Below are 24,245 nucleotides of genomic sequence, written 5' to 3' on the forward strand. Positions count from 1 at the left end.
AGCTGACTCAGGTTTTATCACTTACTCAGGCTGTACTTACCAGAAACCGTATAGGCAGAACACTTCTACATTTTACATCTTTTATAGATCCAGCTTCCCAGAATAATGAAGTTACTCTTATGGACAGTTTTTGCTTGGGATGCATATTGTATATCTGCAATGCTGAGGTCTCTGATCTAAGCCGGAGGTTACCTAGAATGATGACACTGGTCTTGCAGTAAGCTATGCATCAACATTATGGTATATTTTATTCTGCAGTCATGCACAGTAAATTTCTCTGTCCACAAAAACAATAACTCAATTCAATGAAAATAAAAATGCATGCTATGTGTAGGTTGTATAGAAAAGAGCTGACCAGTTTATCATTGAAAAAAGAGCTTCGGAATTAACTTATGTGTTCATGTATTAAATTGGATGTTTTATGCTGATTAAAGTCATAGCATCATCATATTCATAACAGAACAGACGTGTGGTCCTCTTACTTTAAATATATTTCATAATAAGAGTAAGAAATGCTTGAACTTAAGAAAGAATGATTTATTGCAAGGAAGAAAAACAAGAAAATATACCTTTTAATCTTAAACCTGTTTCTGATCATTAAGAATAATATTCATGCCTATTGTAAATTACTTCTGTTTAATCCTTTTGGCTGTGTGTTTATAAATCTGCTAAGGGATGGATGCTAGACTTTGGTCCTCTACTTGAGTAAACTGGGACTATTCCATTGCTGTCAATGAAGGTAAAGCAATGGAAAGCTGGCTTTAATATTTATGAAGTATTTTTTTAATATTTTTGAAAAGTTGTCGGAGTCATTTTGTAGTTTGTCTGTAGTAGTATTTTGATATTACCTGGACAAGTTCTGAATAATAATTGTAAAATATTATTTTAAGTTTGTTGGATGACTACATTCTGCATTATGTTATTTAACTTTAAGGATTTTAGGTCATACTTTAAAAGTTAACATGTAGAAATTATGATTTTGTTATTGGACTGGTTTTGTTTTATTGTTATTTATTGTTTGCCATTCTTATAAACTGAATAAAGCCTTAGCATGAAATTTCATCTTCAATTATATTTGCGTAACTCCATTTTCTTTTCAGGAGAGGAAGAGGGATAGAGGAATTAAGATTTTCATTCCACAATTGGAGTTTAGTTAAGTTGTTTAGAGGATATATAAAACCACTCTAGAGTCAAATCACCCTTGAATAGGTTTGTTTTATCTGCAAATTTTGAAGGCTTAAGCAGAAGAAAATATCTTTTCCTGTATCAGAATCATGTTTCAGTATTACATACTAATAATGTAACATAAAACATGTATTGCAACACAATATATATTGTTAGGGATGTAAAATATATTTTACTGTGATTTAATGGGAACTTTATAATTTTGTAGTATATTTGTTCATCTAGTAGTTTCTTCCAAAAATGCATTAAAATCCTGGGTATACTTACATTACAAATAATACAAATTACAAATCGCTAATAGGAATTCCTCCTAGAAATGATTGATTACAGTGTACTTATTATTTATCTTAGTAGTTTTTTAATTAATTTCTCCCATTTCCTGTTACGGGGATTCCTTTTGAGAAACATAATAGTTCAGCGTATGTGAAACCAGCACTTTCAATAATGACAGCAAAAAACAGTGAATATATCCATGTCAAAATTGGCCAAAGATACAACAGTAAATGTGTCTGTTAATAGAAATGATGTGTTCAGACATGTCAAATCTGATATACCTGACAGTGGAACATCCTTCATCTAGGACACATAATTAGCTCCAAGGATCAGCTGAGTAATAATATTCTTGCGATGCTACATATATGTGGAAGGTAAAGAAAAGCAGATAACCACAATGCTTTCTGTACCAGGTTTATCCTTGAGTATTTTGAGGTATCAGAGAAGAATGTATCTCCTCCAGTAGAATAAGTTACAGGAGTTGTGGGAGGATAGCATGTTGAAAAATCTTGTATCTTTGATTTCCCAAAAGTTTTGGTGCTCCCTTCAATCTGTAACTTAAGAAGTCCAGACTTCTTCCAAAAAACTGTCAGAGTTCATCTCAGACCAAGATGCCTTCTCATAAGTTTTCTTTCAAGAGTACAGACTAAATCCCTTGTCATCTTTTCTCTTTTGTGGGACATTCGTATTTTTACTTTTCTCATCCAGCATGTTTCATTTCTTCGGTTCTTGTGAAGTCCAGCCTTGACTCTTTCTGCAGAGATAAAGATAATTTTTTCATAAATTGCATTTCACAGCACCATGTACTATATCAGAGCTACCAAAGTGGTCTCTCAGCTGCAATTTGTTGTTCAGGTCCATATCCTCTCAGTTTTACCATTTCCTAGGTATCTATTGACATCCAAAATCACTGCTGCAACTGTGAAAAATAAACAAAACCCCTTACCTTTCCTGATTGTAATATCACAAAGTGTGACCTTTTTCTTCCCCCTAAATATAGCCACGTCAGTTCAGGTGACTGTTCTAAATTACTCATTTAGGGTCTCTTTAGACACAAGAGAGATTCTGCTAAAGTATAGTGACTGGCATGATCCTTTCTCTTCATGGCCAGAGAGAGAACCTAAATGCCTGGTAATCTGAAAGTTAGCTGGTCTAAGTTAAATAAGAGGGCTCCCATCTTCAAAACTGCATAAAATGGAACTTGTCAAATGTTATTCCTACATATAGGCTACATTCTCAGATGAAAAAGAAAACATGGGGAAACTCAGGCAATTGATACCCTGTATATAATGAAAGAATCACATACCTGTCTAGATTCAATGCCATATAAAGATTTCATAGAATCATGAAATGGTTTGGGTTGGAAGGGACCTTAAAGATCATCTAGTTCCAACCCCCCTGCCATGGGCAGGGACACCCTCCACCAGACCAGGTTGCCCAAAGCCCCATCCAACCTGGCCTTGAACACTTCCAGGGAGGGGGCATCCACAACTTCTCTGGGCAACCTGTTCCAGAGATTCACCACCCTCACAGAGAAGATTTCTTTCCTAGTATCTAATCTAAATCTACCCTCTTTCAGTTTAAACACATTACCCCTCATCCTATCACCCCATGCCCTTGTAAACAGTCCCTCTCCAGCTTTCTTGTAGGCCCCCTTCAGGTACTGGAAGGCTACTTTAAGGTCTGCCTGGAGCCTTCTCTTCTGCAGGCTGAACAACCCCAACTCTCTCAGCCTGTCCTCATAGGAGAGGTGCTTCTGTGATCATTGTCTCAGCCCTCATCTGGACTTGCTCCAACAGGTCCATGTCCTTCTTAAGTTGGGGGCCCCAGACCTGAACACAGTACTCCAGGTGGGGTCTCATGAGAGCAAAGTAGAAGGGGAGAATCATCTCCCTCGACCTGCTGGCCATGTTGTTTTTTATGCAGCCCAGGATGTGGTTGGCTTTCTGGGCTGCAAGTGCACATTGCTGGCTCATGTTGAGCTTTTCATCAACCAGCACCCCCAAATCCTTCTCCTCAATGTCCCTCTAGATGGCATGCCTTCCCTCCAGCATGTTGACCACACCACAGAGCTTGATGTTGTCAGCAAACTTGCTGAGGCTCCACTGAATCCCACTGTCCGTGTCTCCAACAAAGATGTTAAATAGTGCTGGTCCCAATATCAGCCCCTGAAGAATGCCACTCATCACTGATCGCCACTTGAACATCAAGCTGTTGACCACAATTCTTTGAGTGTGACCATCCAGCTAATTACTTATCCATCAAGTGGTCCACCCGTCAAATCCATGTCTCTCCTGTTTAGAGACAAGGATTTCGTGTGGGACAGTGTCAAATGCTTTGCACAAGTCCAGGTAGATGACATCAGTTGCTTTTCCCTTATCCACTAACACTGTAACCCCTTCATAGAAGGCCTGTTGTTCCAGGACCCACAGATGCATCTCATCAGGTCCCATGGACTTGTGCACCTTCAGGTTCCTTAGGTGATCTCAAACCTGATTTTCTCCTACAGTGGGTGGTTGTTCATTCCCGCAGTCCCTACCTTTGCCTTCGGCACGTTGGGCGGTGTGGCTAGAATGCTTGCCTGTAAACACTGAGGCAAAAAAGTCATTGAGTACCTCAGCCATCTCCATATCCCAGGTAACCATGTCTCACATTACCTTCTGGAGAGGGCCCATATTTTCCCTAGTCTTTCTTTTATCACTGACGTACTTATAGAAGCTTTCCTTGACATCACTGGCCAGATGGAATTCTATCAGAACTTTAGCTTTCCTGACCTGATCCCTGGCTGCTTGGACAATTTCTCTGTATTCCTCCCAGGCTACCCCCAGGCTACCTGCCCTTGCTTCTACCCTCTGTAGGCTTCCTTTTTGTGTTTGAGTTTATCCAGGAGCTCCTTGTTCATCCGTGAAGGCCCCCTGATGTTTTTGCCTGACTTCCTCTTTGTTGGGGTACAACGTTCCTGAGCTTGGAGGAGGTAATCCTTGAATACTAATCAGATTTCTTGGGCCCCGTCTTCCCTCCAGGGCTTTATCCCATGGTAGGCTACCAAGCAGATCCCCAAAGAGGCCAAAGTCTGCTCTCCTGAAGCTCAGGGTTGTGAGCTTGCTGTGCACCCTCCTCACTGCCCTAAGGATCTTGAATTCCACCATTTCATGGTCACTGCAGCCAAGGCTGCCCCTGAGCTTCACATTCACCTCCTTGTTGGTGAGAACAAGGTCCAGCATGGCACCTCTCCTCATTGGGTCCTCTGTCACTTGGAGAGGGAAGTTATCACCAACACTTTCCAGGAACCTCCTGGATTGCTTATGCCCTGCTGTGTTGTCCCTCCAACAGATACTGGGATGGCCAAAGTCCCCCATGAGGGCCAGGGCTTGTGAACATGAGGCTGCTCCTATCTGTCTATAGAGGGCCTCAACTGCTCGGTCTTCCTGGTTGGGTGGCCTGTAGCAGACCCCCACTGTAGTGCACCTGTTCCTGCCCCCACCTTTAATCCTGACCCATAAGCTCTTGGTCAGCTCCTCATCCATCCCCAGGTAGAGCTCCATGCACTCCAGCTGGTCATTGACATAGAGGGTGACACCCCCTCCTTGTCTCCCCTGTCTGTTCTTCCTAAAGAGCCTGTATCCTTCTATCCCAACGCTCCAATCATAGGAGCCATCCCACCACATCTCCATGATGCCAATAAGATCATAGCCCTGCAGGCGTACGCATGTCTCAACTCCTCACTTTATTCGCTGTGCTACATGTGCTTGCATAGAGGCATTTAAGTTGGGACCCCAATGAAGCTGACTTACTGGCTGGAATTCCTTTGTGCTGCACTTCAGGTGTACTCCTGCTGACCTGTGATCCTTCTCCCCTCTCTGGGCATCTGTTGCTGGCACTGGCATCAAACTGGTATAACTAGGATGGATTTAGGTTCCCCTTTTCATATCTCACTGCAATATTTTTCAATGTTTTAGTAAAATGTAGTCTGTCAACTTTAAAACTAGTCCTTTTTACTTTTCTGTTTACCGTATATAAGGCTTGTTGTACAGTGAAGTTTTTTGTTCAAGTTAAATGAGTTTTGTTATAAACTGTGTGTGCAGATCTCAAGTGATAGTCTTTTAATAGATGTCAGATACACTTTAATGTTACTCTCTTTTATTTCGGTAATGTTTTAATTAATTCATACTGATTGAATAAATGTACATTGAGACTTGTTTCCTAATGAGGGCACATTTAGAGGAAAGGTTTTGCATCATTCTGATATCCTGTGGGTAATTATATTCTAATTATATGGTGGGGGGAAAAGTCTATAACTCAGTGCTGATATTGTTCATTGGACCCAATTAATTACATGCACATAATGAAAGTTCATGATAAGGTTGACTGGCAGTGAGTTTAAAAATCTTTAACTCAATTGAATCCTAGCCTACCAAGAGTACAGAATTAGATCATAACCAGGTTAAAAACTGGGCATTGGAATGAGATGAGTGAGTAGCGAAGAAAAAAGATTGGTCTCTCCTTTATGGTACAGCTTCTCTCCCCTTGCCCCTTTATAAGGCAGAAAGGGAAAAAATGCTAATATACATTTTGGCTTCTTCGTTTCATGCCTTCCTTTACTTTGCTTCGTTTATTGATGAACACGTAGGATGTTCTACTTCATATATGAAGTTTGTAGAAAAGTAATTAGATTTTTCTATTTCCCACCAAAATAAATATAGCCTTGGGTAATGACAAATCAACCAATACAAGCCTACTATTTAATAAATATATATATTTATTTCATAATGTATGATGATTTGTGAATTTTACAATGAATTACTTTTTACTTAATTCCTAATATTGGTTTTGAAAACTATAATTAAAACTGTTAATTGTGGAATAAAAAGAAAATTATGGAATAAATTGTAAAACATAAGGTACCCTGATTATGGTGTGAGCGTTACGGTATGGTGATTATCACTGTCTCCATAGTAACCAGTTTATTTCAAAGGGGGAGGATCTGTGTAATATTGAAGACAAAAGTGAAAGAAATAAAATTTAAAATTGAATTTATTTCCTTGTGTTCAATTTTCAACTTCATTGTTCAGCATTCTGGCACAAATTGGTCATCATGCAAAAATTTGCAACAACTCACTTTTTGTTTCTTTTCTCTTGTAAATGAATTTGGCTTTTCTTTTGTGTAGTGAAGATACTTATAACTTTTTAGGACAAAATCATTTAAGCATAAATTCTATTCATATAAATATAGAAAATATATATAGAGAGAATTTCTTACATATAAATTATGCATAGAGATTTTATACATCATAAATTTATTTATACACATCTAATAGAAAATACTATCATAAGTCAAATTCACTTGACCTCTTATTTTAAACTATAAATGGGTATTTGTGTTGGTGGAGGAAATGGATGTATCTGATTTGGTTTGGGTTGGTTTGGCATTTTATTGTACAGGAACATAAATGTTCAAAAATCTTTTGTTTATAACTAGTCCTATTTAAGCACATAGAACAATATACATAGCAGATTACAAATGTTTTAGGTAAGCAACATGCCTTGTGCAACTAAACAATATACATTATGATCTGTAGCCTCAAACTTTTGTGTAGATATAGCAAGTGTGTTGAGATACTGGCAAAAAGTAATACAGAATTGAAGTTGAAAATATTGTACAAGAATTTTCTTTGGCTATCAATATTTAGAGAGACTAGATGGAATAGCTAATGGCTATGTTATAATTGCAACATAGTTCAATAGATATTTTTCCATGCCTGATAATATGTTTTACTATTTTCCTGTGAGGTAGGTAAATGTTACTCACATAGGAAAGCAGAGATGTAGAGAGAAAAAAAAGGAATTAGCAGTTGCTGCTCGAAATATGAACTTTCTTAATCCCTTTTCCATTTTTTAATCCTAAAATGATTCTTCTGTTTTTATAATAGTAGAGATCAGTTTTAACTCCATTGAATCCAAGATCAACATGGAGCGCAGAAAGTCAGCGTAGTGTGTACGCATCTTTATGAGCAACTTGATCCTTTGAAGTTGAGTACTAGCCTTATTCTGAGTTTCTGAACAAAGATAGTACAAAAACCAGTTATTTGAATATATATTCTTCTATAGGAAGGGAAATTTAAATCTGGTTGTTGAATATTAGGTAATGAGTTTTTAAAACAAAACAAAATACTTTTTTCCTTTTCAATTGCATATCATATTGCAAATTCAGTTCTCTGAGAATCTAAAACAGACTTGAAATATAATGGTGTGCTTATCTACACTAAGAGCTTTTTCATTTCTTTGAAGTCAGAAGGAAATTAATAATTGCCCTGGAGGAAAATGTATCTTCCTAACTAATTATCTGTTCAGCAAACACAGGTCAATGTTAAAATAATAAGATACTGATAAACTGAAATGGCAGCCATTCAATCATTTTAAGTTATATTTAGTTGCCTGCCCACTACTCATCACTACTGTCTGTCCCTAAGTTTATTCCTTCCATCCTCTCTCATTGGAGTTTAACATGTTTTATTTTCAAAATTCTTTTCCAACTGTTTTGTCTTTCTTGGATGATGTATATAATTACTTGCTATAGCTCAGCTTCATTTTACGTTGCAGGTTAAACTAAAAGTCTTGGGCCCTACAGTTGGTGCATGTTGATGCATATATTGAATGGGTGCAAGATGTAAGGAAGTTATCTTCAGCCAGCTGAATGAACTAAGGCCAACATGCTAAATGAGAAATACTTTATTGTGATTTTGATGTGTAAATCTTTACATATTTATAAAGACATATTAAACAATTAGCACAAAGTATATATATAAAGTTATCATGTAGTGATTCCTTGTTCAGAACAGTCTGAACAGGTATTTTGGAAGGTATTCTCGAATGACATCGTCTCCATTCCATATATTTTGGCTACTAGTAATATGGGTGACCAAATACCTCCTTCTGGTTGACATAATGTGATGATTTTTTTTTTTCTTAGCTACAAATATTTGTCATCAAGACATCTCTCCAATAATTTAGAAGCATTACCTTTCCTTTATAGTATGGGCATGTGCAGCTCACTGGACAGTATTTTTGCTAGTGAACTGGTTGCTAATCTTGTCCACAGGATGACACTTAGCTTCAGGCCCATGGATGTAGAGCTGGGTATTGTGCTACAGCTCTATGAGCTTTCAAGGCAGCATGATGTGGTGTCCCAATATTGGCCCCGTCTGCTTAGTATGTACGCAGGGTTAGAGCTGGAAATGTGGAGAAAATTTTATAAAGTAAGTTTTGAAAATATTTTAGCATGTCATAGTGAGTTGGATGTGATATGTAATAGATATTACAGATAGATTGATCCCCAAGGTTTTGGGGTAGTGGTGGTGGGGTTTTTGTAGTTTTCAGGGCATCTGAATCTTTGATTCTCTTTTGTTACTGTGTAACTACAGACAGAAATTGCATGGAATGGAATTTTTGTGAGCAAGGTCTTGAGTACCACATAGGTTTACAAAATGACAGTCTAGGAGTACCTATTCTAGTATTTCATTGCATATTAAAGCACGGATTTTGCATCCTTGGAGATTCCCATGTCATTAACCAAAATATAAGGAATCATGGATCAACCTTCCTCCAAATTTCTTTAAAAAACCCAAAGCATCACTTTGGTATTCAAGTCACATATTTAAACTTCCATGGCCTTCATCTTTCAAACATTTGAGGACACCTTTACACACTATTGCGTGAATTCCATCTGATCTTCCATGACCAGATTCCCCTGATAAATATCTTTCAAGTTTCAGACTTCTGAAATAAGATATATTTTTAATAACTGTTTCAGTTTATGCATATTAACATAGAATTTGGTTCACTCCTTATACACTCCCATCCTCAAGCTGGGCTGTAGGGTGTATGCCTCATCTGAATGTGTGTAGCATAAAAGAAGTAATTATCATACAGAAGGAATCTCAAGTGTTCAGTAGTTACTTGACAAACTTTGTAATGGTGTTAACCATTCACTAATGACTTTACAATCCTATTTAATGTATAAATAAGTTTTTGTTTAATGTATAAAATACATGTTTTTAAATAATCTCAGCTAAGAAATAATCCAGAAAAATAGATTTGCACGTATCGATTAAGAGACAAGGTGAGAAAAAGCAATTTTTGCTTCATTGGCAGTGGATTCTGTGTCAGCAGTTAAAATGTAGAGGTAACTTTTTAATAAGCCTTTAGTTACTTATCTGGGTTTTTTTAACAGCTATGATAGAGTGTGATATTTCTCAATGTTGGTGTTTTGTGTAAAGGAAAAGACTGTACCTCTATATAAAGAAAGAGTAGAAATACTTTTTGAGTATGAACGTTGTATAGCTTGTCAATTGTAGAAGAAAGCTTTTTAAATAAGATTCCTTGCTTTGGATGAATATTCAAAGACTGGGAAGATAAAAAGAATACTCCCCAGGTATCAAGTAGCTCTTTTTATTATTCGAAAGAATGTAGTCCTCAGGTTTTCTAATATTTTTAGCTGGTGATAAAATGATCCTACACATACTTCCCAGAAAATAAATTATATAATATGACAGCCAAAACATTGGGGGAGTACAGTTGTGCAAGTGTGTACAAAAGCGCTGTGTACATTTGTTGTTAAGTACAACTGCTGCAAGGTAACGTTCCTCGTGAGTGCTCTCGCCATGCCCCTTGCCATCCCAGCTGTTCGGTGTTGCAGCCTAACATTCTCTTTTTCCAACAGACGCTACCCACTTTAGGAGGTTTGCTCCCTGAGGTGCGTAACAGGAGGCATCCATGTACGCACGAGTACTAACGGATCATGATATTGTACATTCTTCTTGCTATTAAAAGTGCATTTTGGGGCTGAACTAAAAATCTAAACGTGGTATTCTGTGTTGTCATTTGAAAGGCCCTGTCTTAGTTATCAATTCTTTTTTCTTATTTGGATGAATAAGGGATAGATACAATTGAATAGTTCTTATCCAACAATGATCTCTCTGGAGCAATACTGAATGGTAGCTCCAGTTGATGGATATTGACTTCAAAGTGGGAGTTCAAGGGGAGAAAAGAAGGCATGAGAGGTGCAAAAATGGGTGGAAAAATTTTTGTTGTGGTAAGTACTGTTTTGAAGGATATGTGCTCTGGCACATACCAAAAGAACAGAAAAGCTTGATTCTTTGAGCCATCAAAATGTACAATAGCTTTTAAAATGTTGTATTCAGTATCTCTATCAACCTCATGCATGTCCACTAAACAAAATGGTTCACAGATACATTTATCATTTTGTATGCTTTAATTAACAAGATATTAATACAGCACAACTGTTGTAGCAACATTTCTTACCTTGAAAAATAAATTTTTGCATTTTGTAAAACCATTTACTCAATGCATGTCAAATTTGTCTTAACATTGCTGGAATTTTTAGGCTATTATCCACAGGAGATTTTATTAAACTGATATTATCTCATTAAAAAAATGACACTGTTTAGTTTCCGACACTCTTGGATAGTTTAGCAATGTTAGAGTTCCTGAAAGTTATTCAAACAGTCACGAACAACTGGATTAGAAAGCCAGCTTTCTATTTTAAATATAAAAAAAGTACCTGTGCAAGAATATTTAAAAAAGATTTTTTTTTTAATAAAATGGTAAATCTTTTTGTGTTCCATTAATAGATTTATTTAGTAGAATTAAGATACACATTATGTTATTTCATACAAACTGTAACTCAGATCCTTACTAGTATGACACACATCTAAAATCATAGTGTGGAAAATCAGAATCTCTTATCAGCTTCTTCAGAAATGTTTCAGAGAGCACTATTGGTACACGTGGTGACATGTATTGTGGTATCACATGCATATAAGATGGGTGATACAAAATACTTCATTTGTACTTTCTTCAAAAATCATCATTGAAAGGATTAGACCTTCAATGATAATGAGGTCAAGTACCATATTTTATTTTTTAATAACACTTTATACAATTTTGTTTCATTAATATAGTTTTTCCTTTATATTGTGTGAGGTGTATGGCCTGATCTTGTGTAGTCACTGCTTAGGATGAGCTGTCTTTGAGAGTCAAGTAATTGTTTTGCTTATGGGACAGGTAATATAAATTGGAGAAGGAATGCTGCTGATGCAGCAGTCATAGGGCCAGGGCCAGCTGAGGCTATTTGCTGCTATCTGTATTATGCTGGAATAAAAAAAAAAACGATATCCAAAACTTTACTTGAGGTAATTGTTACTGCATTTTGCTGGTAAATGATTGATAACAGCAGGTTTGGGCACTGTGGTAAACATCCTTTATGTAAAGACAGTTCTCAGCAGTATATAAATACTTTTCCTCTAAGTAGTAGCATGATATATGCAAGAAGATTTTTAGTGCCACACTTTCTAAGTAGGCCTCTTTTGAACAGTATTTTTTAACCTCTCTAAATGTGCATACTCATTGTGCTGAATCTGTTCTTTCTGTTACCTTTTTCTTGGAACTATCACAAATATGTTGTTTAGCTTAACATTTTTCTGGACTTTTAAAATTTGCTCTCCGTCTCTGATTTTTGTTAAAAATCAGGGTTTTTTACTAGCTGTGTGTCTGCATTACTGACATCTGATTTCATTTTTTGAAGATGTTGCAATATCCAACAGCCAGATTTGGCTGTAATATAAAATGTCATTTAACAGGGTATGCTTACTTCTTATAAAATGTAGTGACTTTTAAGGGTAGTTATTTGCAAAGTTGTTTAAAGCCCCAAAGCTGCTGCTTACATATGCAATGAAGTATGAAGCTTCCTTCATCCTGAAGTTTCTTACTATGTGTCCTTGGCACTAACCAATACCATTGTGCATTAATGTTTTGTGTTAGTTCACCAATTTTATTCTGTGTGGATGCCTCATCCTAGTTCTAGTTTCAGAAAAAAATCATCAAATAAAGAAGTGCAGAATCAATGATTTCTTAGGCAGTGATATGGACAGTGCTTGTCTGTGTTTTAAAGGTTAGGGCTGAGATGAATAGCTCTGACTGCTTTTCCTGTTTTCTGTTTAAAGCAGTGATATTGTAGTCTACACTCTTGGACCTCCTCTTGAACTGATCAAGTTACTCACTCAAAGCATCCAAGAGCTAAGTTAACTAACTTCTTAGGAATCACACTGCATGTTGGAAGTAGTGTAGAGTCCCGTTTGTTTGGGTTTTTTCTGTGGCATAGGTTTGTCAGTCCTTTTATAGGAAATGTGATCAGATTGCTACAGTTCCCGAAAGCACTTGGCTGCCCAAAGCAGCCTGGGATGACTTGGACCACTACTTGCATCAGGACTAGATTGAGGCTATGTCAGTCTCCCAAATTTAAGGAAACCAAAGATGGTATAAAAACAGTGATGGTCCGCATCTGTGTTACAGTAATAGTGGGAACACACTGTATTAAGCTGGGAGTTGCTGCCTTCCTGCCAGAAAATCTGTGTCAATGTTTCTTCCCAGTTTAAACTGCTCCAGAAAGCGTGGCATGGATTAATTGCTAGTGCAATCCCTAAGGCTTTATCAGAGGTACCACAGAGATGGGTTTGGCCTGGTATGGAACGTAAATGGTAACATTTAATGAACTGCTTACTGAGTGCAGTTGCAGGGGGTGCAACAGTGTCCTTCATGCTCCTTTCTAGTGCAGCAGCTTTGTGCCAGCCCATTCCCCTGACTAGTTTAAAGCCTCCTTGCACTTCTGAAGTGAGGAAAGTGACTGGGGTGCAGTCGGGATTGGGGACACTGATTCTATTTGATAAACATCTGCTGTCTTAATTTATGGTGCATTTTTGGACAACCTAAAAGGACATGCTGGGTGCAGTCTATAAATAGGATAAATGAGATACAAAGAGCAAGGACTTTTTTTACTTTTTTTTTTTTTTCATTCAGAGTTCTCTGAAATGACCTGACAACAGTTGAAAATATGATTACAGCAACATACATCTGAGCTTTCCTCTTTCAAATAACCATCTGATTGTGCTATCAGCATCAAAAAGTGCCAATGACTTAGAATTTGATGTAGATTCTGGTTTCTTTCTGATACAAAATACATACTTTATAGAAAGCCACTCAGCCAATTGATTATGGTACATTTAGAACAGGTTTATTTTGCCAAAGTGGTAAAGAAACATCCAACCTTTGCTAGCAGTTAGGATGAAATTTTCATAAATGACTGATCTCTTATCAATGTGCTTATTAAACAAGCAAGTATTTTGTATGATTGGCTTTCAAGTTTCAGAATGCCATCCTGGCAATGTCAGATTATTTTTTCACATCATTGCATTAATTTGTGTTGTGACTGCACACTTTTCATCCATCTATTGCCTAGTCATTATGGAATGTCCAGGCACATAGATAGATGTTATGTTAAGTGTCCAGACATTGTGTAATAACTTGACTGAGATCTCATTTTCATTAAAGCAGAATCTGACATTACTCTCTAGTCAAAAAACAACTTCGTGGAGGCATAGTCTCAGTTACAGTTTTATAGCATTATATTATGTTTTAAAATGTTCCATTTTCTCCTTTTCTCTTCTTTTTTTCAAGGAAAGACAGGCAACAGTGAAAAAAGAAAAGAGTTGCCCACAGCAAATGAACAAACTAGGAGAACGGAACAAAATGCAAAGAGCAAATTCCGTCACCGTAGATGGACAAGGTCTTCAGGTGTGATTATTGTTATTTTAATTGTAAGGAGATGATACTTCTAGATGTATCAAGACAATGATAGAGTGAGCAATCTTTAAAATGAAATGTTTGCTAGACATTCACTCTTCTAATATTTCACATTTACATATTTAAAAATAATATGGCAAATTCTTCCATCTGTACAGGAATCCTGTGGTGCAGATCTGGTTCTCATGGGATTGGTAGGATTTCCCAAGAGATTAAGAGGGAGGGAAAACTAGCTCTAAACCACTTGTATTGTGATGTGAAGCTGAACTTGATTGTTTTAGTATCTGTCATGCACCGCTGTGTGAATTTACAGTACAAAGCCGAGTCTATGTCTTGATAACTGTTCACTATTCTCATTTGGGCCTATTAATAATAGATGAATAAACTTCAATGATATTATTTGTCCAGGTATTTCCAAGTAGAGTATTTGATACATCAAAATTAAGAGTGGAGAGAAGCAAGGTGGTTTCACTAATAGCGATATCTAGAATAAAAATGGAAGTTTTTTCTACTTGAAAGAAAAACCTATGTGTGTGATGAGTGAATGTTATTTTTGGAAGATTACTTAGAGGCATGCCAGAAGTTCTGCCTGGACTGCTTGACTTCTTTTGATTGAGTAGTTTTAAGTCAATGTTCACATATATGACGTTCACATATGTGGTGCTGCTTCTTTATTTCCTCAGGACTTAAATAATCATCATGATAATAATGTGATAATCATTTGATATACATAGTAGACTGTTCTGATGTGTTGCAATTGAGGTTCAGTAAAATGTAAAAGATTCCATTACCAAATATCAAATCCTGTAAACCTTGTAATTATTTCATTATATACCTTATTGTGTCAGGCTAGAAAGGCTTATTTCATTGTTTCATCTTTTTAGGTTAGTTATACATTCTTGTTATGACAACCCAAAGGAAAAAAAAAAAAGAAAAAGGAAAAAACCCCAAATCTTAAAACCTATGCAGTCACATGGTTGCTCCATTGATGGTCTAGTAGAATATTACAGTGATCATTACCCATGGCTTTCAAAGTTCTCTTCCTGTACTTACAATCCTCACAGGCTGCATTGCTATCCAGATCATCCATGATAGATAGAGCATGAAGCAAAAGGGCTAGAGTATTAATTGACAGAAAACTCAAGTTCTGTCTCATCAGTGACAGTGTGAAGAGTTGTCCTAATAAACTGGTGAACTGGTGCTAGAGGAAGCACACAGAGTTTTCTAACACTTGCGTGATATCTGTGCAATTCCAGTGAGTCCAACTGCTCTAGATAGAGGAGCATCTCTGGCATCTCCTTTTGGTAGCAGCGCTATATATCATTATGAATTTTGGTTTTACCCTAAGCATTAGATTCCTTATGCTCATAGCATATTTTCAGGTATTTCTTAAGTCTCTATTTCCCACTCATGGGATACGGTGCCTGGGATATATAATGCCTCGTCTGTTCAAAATAGTAAACTCCTAGCACCACCGACTCCTGCACACACAACCTTAAATTATTAAAATTTCTGCTTTCAGATTGTTATAGCATAAGTTTTTCTGTAAGTTTGTTAGTATGATCCAAAACTTGTTTTGTCTTCTCTTTCTGTGATGAATCCAAAGCCTAGAATTCATCTTTACTTTTATTTATTATTGCTTGAGAAGGAGAGAGAGAAAGAAAGAGTGAAGACTAAGATGATAGAATAATTATTGAATGAATTTAAGGTGTTTTCTGAAGTGCTTGGCATAGTTCTGTAATGCCACATCTATAATGTGGTGCATGAAGTAATAATGGTAATCACAGTGGTAACGTTAGAAATAATTCCGCAGTGATGACGCTAATTTGCTGATTATACTGTGGTCTTTGGTTTTTCTCTGTTGGATAAAATTGATTTGAAGTAACAGGAATCCATCTTAGCACCAACTATTAACTTTTTGATCGGTATCAGTAACTGTAACCTGATCATTGTGAAGGCTGACTGGATCTTGAAGGATACCACAGTGATAGGCTGAGATTAGTGAGACTTAGGGTTTTTTCACTCACTGATTGTATAAATTTGCAACCATTTCCACAAAGATGTAAGATTCCACAAATATAACTAGTAATTAATGTTAATATTTTGCCTAACGATGGTCTGGAGCAAAAAATTTCTGTAGCTGATCAAAGTATACTGCTCTAATTCTCCCATATCTGGCCAAAGCATGCCACTGTTATTCTAATACTCTGATTTTGTTCGCATGCTCTCATTTTAATACGATCTTCAGTGATTTCAAAGAACAAGAAAAGGATTTATGTGACCTTTTTTGGAACCTTTTTTATTCAGAAAACTTGATCATTATGTTAATTGCATTTGTTTGATTTAAGTTCCCAAGATAACAAATCAAAGGTACCCAGTGAATCTTCCACTACTCCTGTGAGACCTCTGTTTTCAGTATGGGAGAAGCTATATACAATTGGTCAACCACTTCTTTTTTTTTTAAATTTTATTTTAAGAAGTCACTTGTCCAATAACTTCGTGGAGATTGCTAGATCAAGGCTTGAAAATGTTCACAAATTTAGCCTAAATCTTTAGTTGCATTGTTATATGGAAAGATCTACTTTATCTAGAAAAGTGATTTGGAAAAGCTGTAAGAAATTAGTTGAAAGGAACTTATTTTGGAATTGAGTGGAATTCAAACTGGTTATTAGATTTTTTTGATGGTCCTAAACCTTCTACTTGTAATAATATGGTTAAATTTTGAAATAAAAGATTTAAAATAGAAATAAGTTCATCATTTAGCTTTTGTTGAGAAAAGTATCAAGACCAAACCTACCTTCCATCAGACAGCAGTGAACAGATAACTTAGTGGCAGTGGAGATCTGCACGACTTAAAGACAATTAATCATAGTTAAGCACATTCATCTTACTTCTTTCTAGCTAACCAGCATAATGATCAGGATTATTATTTCTAATTAGAGGAAGTAATAGATCATGTATAACCCTAGGATGAGTCTCATTAATTAACCTGCGTCCTAAGGGATTTCAGTAGGTAGTCCATCTCTGTCACAATGAGCACCATTGGTTTACACTTAGTTCACAGGAACAAACATCACAGGAATTGGCTAAATAACTAAAATTGATTAAAACAGTAGATAAAAATTAAATATATGACAAACTTCACTATATCCTGCAATTTGATGTATGTTTCAACATACAGCACTTTACTGTAGCAATATACTGTGACAGAATGTGATACTTGGTTGGTTTTATGCTAGGTATAATTCCACTGAGTTTGCTGGAGTTTTTTCTGATTTGTTGAATATGTTGGAACTGATTTGGATCCACTGTTTGCAAAGTTAAGGATGGAGGTGACACACCAGTTCCTAACACTTCCTAGAAGAAAAGTGCTTTTAGATGCCTATAGGATTATATGTCTATGTCTGTAGAATGCCTATATGTCTCCTTAGTTTACCATGTTTCTCAGGTGCTGCCTTATATTACATTTTATGAAATCTTCAGCTGAAAAGATTTTGTTATTTCAGGAATTATGAATAAGGATTTGGAGCAAGAGCTTTCAATGTATCATTTTGAAACAGACAGTCTAAGCTTCACCTCTGAAGTTGTTAATGCGTGACTTTGGAGATGTTGACTTTGAACTCTTAATATGCTTTTAAACGTTCTGGAATTGCTGTATGTCTAAGAGTGATATTTTTTAATAAGAATAGTATCACTTTATGGTTTAAAAACAGATATTAGAGATCATCTGATGTAATTTTTTTATGTTCTTCAAAGTCTATGGAGCAAAGGCAGTGAACACGCATGTCTTAAAGTATCTGAAAGTGCAGACTAACACTATTGCTTTGAAGGAAGGTGTTAGTTTGTAAATCTAAACATTAATGTGAACATGTAAAACTTTCCATGCACAAAAGAATTAAAAAACATGGAAGAAGTCATTGTTTCCTTCAGTATATTCTCCTCTCCATTCTTCTCAGGCCTGTCCTTTTTCCATGTTTTCTCCTCTACTTTTTGAAGTTTTCCAGCTTTCTAAGGTGTTTAAAGGAACTCATCGTTGTTAGGTTTGTTACATTTTAAGAGGTGTGTGATTTCATATTGTATAAAATATTGCAGGTTTCTGTCATTTAAAAGAAAAATTAAAAAAATATTCTGTCAAGTTTAAAATTTTATATAGCTATATTTGACCTTTATAGTATAGTGTCATTTCTCACTACAAAATACAGTTGCTTCATAGCTTTTTCCTTAGGAAATTACTGTCAGAATCAGTCATGCATTTCTTGCGTTTAAAGTTTTCTTCTCTATTGATGGATGTAACCTATATATCTCAATATTGCAATGGAATTATAGGTTAAAATGGCATCACAGCTGTAAGACAGACAGCTAGCATTAAAAAAAAAAAAAGTCACTTGCAATTTGTGGCAAATTAATGAAGTGAGGATTATTGCAAATTATGGAATTGCTTCCAGCTGGATTACATAGCATAACATAGAGTTTGCATTAAGCTTTTTGTTTTCTGTCTACTATAGGAAAAAATGAATGCAACACACAGCATTAATGAGTGGCTGTGTTATTCCCTTCTTTTAGATCACTCCAGTTCCAGGCACTCATCCACTTTTAGTTTTTGTCAATCCTAAAAGTGGTGGGAAACAAGGAGAAAGGTAAGATTTATTTTCTCTTTTTTTTCCTCTCTCTAATCTGATCTCTGTGATACATTTAAAAATGAATGTTGAAATGTTTGTATATGAAAAGAAATCTATTATTTTATACTGTTATGCCTCACATTTGAACACCCCATTGCCCTGTTTAGAAGAGGTACACACTAACATATAGTTACAAATTCTGCAGTTAAAAACTAGAGTGATTTCTTTACAACAGTTTCATTTCACATCAGAAAAAGTAGCTATATTCAGTGTATGGTTTTGTGTGATTTGCATGATGTGAGTTGCTATATTTTGCATTGCATCTTTGAAGTTATAACAGTTTTCTTTTACTCTCTGTAATAATTATGGGGACAGGCCAATAATTTAAACTGGAAACAGTATTCCATTTTCTAATATATGACTTGCCTTTCAAAGATTTAGTGAGTAGACGCTCTAGCCTCTCTGTAAGATTTCCTGCAGTGAAGAAACCTGATTTCTGTAGATAGGAAGCATTCTAACAATCTAGATGAAGTATTAAAGTCCAATCACACAAACTTTAGACATGCTTAATTTTATATAAATCAGTAATTATATTGATTTAAATTTAAAATGCCTAAATTTATGTTTAAATGTTAGTGTTTATCAGAGGCATGATAGATAAAACAGAGGTAAGGAGCATTCTCCTCCTCTGTCCATCAAACTCAGGCAGAAATGCTGAATCAGTTACCCCCAAGCAGATTTTTCAGTGTACTTCAGAATCACAGGTGCTAACAATATGGCCATTTTTGATCATCACGTAAATCCCCAAATTTTTATAGCCTAGCTTACAATACCACTGCTGTAATTTATCTGTCAAGTCTTGAAAAAGGTTACGGTCTTTTGGCCAAGATCAGGCTGAAGATGACACCTGTGGATACTGGGTGATGTGGGTACCCAAAAGCACAAAAGGAGGGATCCAGCGTGTTTCTAAAGCTTGGTACCAAGCAAGTAAACTGCAGTGGGTCGGCTTTCCCTACCTCTTCCCCACTGCCTCCATTAGATCACTTCTTTCAAAGAGTGTCCCTGAAAGTAAACTGACCAAAGGGACAAAATCCTGCAGAGTAGTTGTTAGGGGAATTTCCAGAGCTGAAGAACATTTAACCAAAACTGCACTCGAAGACTTCTGAGAGAAGAGGTTATAATTTAGGAGCTGCTTATATAATCCCTGGACTGGTGTACCTAGATATCAGCAATGTCAATAATGCTAGGTGTGTCAAAGGCAGTTAATGATTTAAAAGATTCATTCTAAACAGTTTCAAGAACATGCCTTTGCAATCACAAAACAACAGTATGAGCCATCTTGAACATTCGTGTTTCAGACACAGTAGTAGTGTGAGGTAGCCCTGGTCTTCTGTGCAGTTAGGGGCATTGTGGAAGGTCATGCACTAGCACTCAGCTTGACTTTTTTGTAGTACAGATACGAAGTGAGTAGATCAGGGATCCAGTCTGGAATTATGTAGGTGAGAGGCAGGTTAGAGACCTGCACTTACGTATTACCTATAACCTAGAAACAATTCAATGAAATGCTATTTCACAGCTTTCAGCTCCCAGCTCACAACTGGTCTCAAGTGTTACTGTCTGCATGGGCTTAATGCATGAGGGATGTTGCTTAATGTTAAATATTCTCCAGGGTAAAAGCAAGTTTAAAACCTCATCCCCTTCCCAAATTCCTGTTCCCATTCAGTATTGCAGGCTGACACTTCTCAGTCTATGTTAATGAACTGTTACTGAGGCCAAGCAGATCACAGGAATGATTTGAATTTAAAAACCGAATGCCTTATACATGCTTCTTTCACTAACACTGTTACCTACAAGTGTCATTACACCATGAAGTGTATAGCATGAGAGCATCCACCAGCAGCTGAGTATAGTGAAGTATGAGAACCTTTTAAATTGGCTTTGATGCTACACAAAATAAAATGTTAAATTGCATACTAATGTATCAAGGTTGCACTCAATATTTCTGTGTTACGAGGAGCACATCAAAAGGTCAACTGCATAGTCATGTAGACATATCTCAAGTCATTCACCAACAGGAGGTAATATCTCATGGCTAATTCTAAAACTAGATTCAAAAACCTTAAAAAAGGAGTATTCTTCCACATAGGGACTGTTTCATGAGGAGGTGTTTACCTTCTGCCTTTTAGGTGTTAATGTTTCATATCAATACCAGTGACATAATAAAATTATAACATAAAGATGTTAAGAGTGCTTATTAGCTTGAAGATTGAATCTAAGGGATTAAAACATTTTCAGGGAACAATAATATTTCACTTTTTCACTGTTCTGGTTTTTATCTGGCAGCTCTACAGTTAGTAACTGGAGAGGAATCCTATATCCCCCCCTCCAATTTTGTGGCAGTTATATGTGGTGAAAAGTAAAATCACAGAACATTTAAAGACATAAATGGCTTTGTAAAGTGCAGTTATGGTGATTCAAGTCAGGCTTTTTGATTATTGCGATTTTCTGACCTGGTCAGGTATTGAGAGGCTAGGACTAGAGGATAGGCTGTAACAGAAGTAAGATTTCCATAGCAGCGAGGGGAAAAATATCCAAACCACAGCCTACTAATTTTTGTAGATGAGAATTTCATTATCTTGACTCCCTCAGATTAAGGTGATCTTTTACTGAAAGTTATTCTTCAGTCTTTACTTAGGATTTTCTCTATTTGAGATATCACGGTGAATGAAGTTATGATTTCTAATTGACTTTCATTGAACACAGAAAGGTTATTGCAGATACTGTCAAGACTCCAGTGTTCCCACAGTTCCCTGTATGAGATTTTATGCCCTGCCATATGGTAACCCAGCCCATTTCATTGCCCTTAGACTTGGAGAGAGTGTATGCATCCATCTGACAACCAGTTGAATAAACGTACTCCCTCAATAATACTCTGTCATCAATGTCAACATTTTGCAAGTTTTTTTTCAAATCTCTCAAATGCAAAGGAAATTAACTGAGGATCACTTTAACGTAAAAAAAAAGTTAGGTGCTTTAGTTTTGGTTTTTGAATGTTGGAACAGAGGTGTGGTGGGAAACAAATGGATATGTAGAAAAAGGGCATTCAGAACACAAAAATACTTTCTCTACAACCCTATCTAATTACCTTATCGATACGTTTTAAAACTTCAGTTCTGTTAAAAAGCCAGAGTTTTGCAAAATGTGTAGTGATAAATACCGTGTTTTTCAGATAGAATCACAAATTAAAGAACTATGAAAATAACACAGTTATACTTTCTTCTCAATGGAGAGATTAATACTTACTGCCCATCACCTGAAACATAAATGTGTTTAAAGTCATTTGGACTTAAATGATTTAGTCCAATGGATAATACATATGCTTATAATAAAAAAGAACAAAAATATAATTCAATGTTTATTAAGAAGAAAATAGCAAATTAGAATTAAAGTTGATGGCTTTAAGCCTTTCGCACACCAAAAATAGATTTTATTTAAGCATGAGATTGGATAGGAGTTCAGCAAACCCAGTCAGGTATCTTCCTCAGGCTATGTCACACTGTAACATATTTTCAGTTATTGTGCATAAAATGGACAGGTGTGGTTAATTTAATCAGAAAAAAATTGCAGTACATCCATTTCATCCTAGAGCTAACAATCCTGTATGTTGGTGTTAAAGATCTGACTAATCAAGACAACAGCTTTTAATAATCTGTGAATAGAATGTATATATTTAGTACATCATTGACAAAACAGTTTCTTTCAACAGGAAGAATATACAACAAGCATGTAGTGCTTCTAAAGACTATTGTTAAGGGTAATGCTCCTCACATAAGAGTACTTCTAAATCATGCTGTTGTTTTGCCATACTCATTACTTTGTTTTCCACTTCCCCATTTTCCAATTTATTTTTCTGACCAGCAGGTGAGTTTAAACAATTGTTTCCTTGACAAATGTGCGGTTGGATGCACTGGAGATCAGCTTCCTTACACTGACGTTTCCTGCTGACTCCACGTTCAGTGTTTGTGCAGTACAGGTCGATGATATATTTGACCTTTGTTGTTTTCAAGTAACTTTGGTTCAGAGTAGCTCTTCCCTTCTACCCTCTGATTAATCTGGCTTTAATTTAGCATTGAGACAAAATGTAGAAGTAGTTTCAAATGATCTTTTTCAAATGTATGTCTAGGAGAGAAGATCACTAACATTCTTTTACTTTTGGAGAGGAATCCTTGGCTTCTTTTTTCTCTGCCATTAGGGTTAGATTAAGCCTATACCGACCACATCTTGAGGTGTCACCCCCCAGATGACTGTAGATGCATCCCTGAGTTGGCACAAGGCACTGCTATGGCCAACTTCTTCCCCAGTGTGGTCAACTTTACTTCCAATTTTGAATTGCCAATGGGTTTCTGTCTGTCTTTTATCTCTCTAAAGTAATGTTCTTACAACTTCAGAAGATAGCTCAGTGTAACTCGGCCCAAGGTGCACTCAAGAATATTTTCTTCAGCAGCAGAGCTGTTTAAAGGTGATCCCAGCCCTCTTGGCTACACCTGCTGTAATTTCCTGCCTCCTCAGTTATGCTAGTGTAGCTATTTTGAGGTTCATATGAGATCACAGACATGATTTCAATGAAGGGAAAAAATGACAATGGAGAAACTTTTCCGAGGATTTGTATTTTGAATTGAATCTGTTTAGTTTTTCAGATCACCGAATAACCTTGCCAACAGTTACAGAAGCACAACTGTTTGTTGATAAACTGTGTTGTGTGGTAAGAAGCAGCTGGAGGTGGTGAGGACAAGAGGAAATTTCATGCACTGACTTTGTTCATGAAATTGTACTCTATCACAAAAAGCTGTCTTTTGAGGCATTACCCACTACACTGCCTCATGACTTTGCACAAATCTCCAGTCACAAGGAAACCATGTCCAATTCCTTCCTTACATGCAGAAGCAAGATGTTCAGAGACATGTCAGTGTCAATAGGCTGTTTGGTAATGTAGGTATAAAGCTGGAAGACTAAATTACTGTCCATTTCCGTGTCTTGCATGTGTCACACTGTTAGGTCTAGTTACAGTTTAGTGTGAAGGCAAGCAGTTACAGACAGTTTCTTCCTCTTTTTTGGAGAATGTATGAATGGAAATGAACCATCAAGTTATGGATTTTACACAGACTGGCATACATAAATATGCTATAATAACTTAAAGCATGATGTGTCATTTGCAGTGAGTCATTATGGAATGATCATCTGGCATTGATGTTTGACTAGTACCTATGAATGACATGCAGTGAATCAAGCAGGATTCAATGTACTCTCTTCATTATTGCAGGTGGACTTCTGGGCTTTGGCTAGAGATACTTACCTCCCTCTTTATTATGAAGGCTTTTATAGCGTTTCACTGATACCTGACAACAGTATTGTGAGTGTAGGTAATGGCTAATATGTTTTGTAGCGCCAAATTTTTAGGCAAATAACCATTAAGCCTTTGGGACTTTTATAACAATACATGACCTTATGGTC

General features: G+C 36.4%; 1 protein-coding gene across 5 annotated transcripts in view; it reads left to right on the forward strand.

Moving 5' to 3' along the window:
- The window catches only part of DGKB (diacylglycerol kinase beta), a 364,064-nt gene that overhangs the window by 116,442 nt on the left and 223,377 nt on the right, over positions 1-24,245 (forward strand). For 3 of the 5 annotated variants that reach the window (XM_075746081.1, XM_075746080.1, XM_075746085.1), the window contains 3 exons: positions 10,178-10,210; positions 13,990-14,106; positions 18,679-18,752. In XM_075746081.1, the coding sequence (XP_075602196.1) occupies positions 10,178-10,210; positions 13,990-14,106; positions 18,679-18,752 (224 nt within the window). The remainder of the gene's footprint in view (positions 1-10,177; positions 10,211-13,989; positions 14,107-18,678; positions 18,753-24,245) is intronic. The other 2 variants (XM_075746082.1, XM_075746083.1) reach the window with 1 other exon arrangement.

The sequence above is a fragment of the Balearica regulorum genome, chromosome 2 (genome assembly GCF_011004875.1).
Source record: "Balearica regulorum gibbericeps isolate bBalReg1 chromosome 2, bBalReg1.pri, whole genome shotgun sequence".
Lineage (NCBI taxonomy): Eukaryota > Metazoa > Chordata > Aves > Gruiformes > Gruidae > Balearica > Balearica regulorum.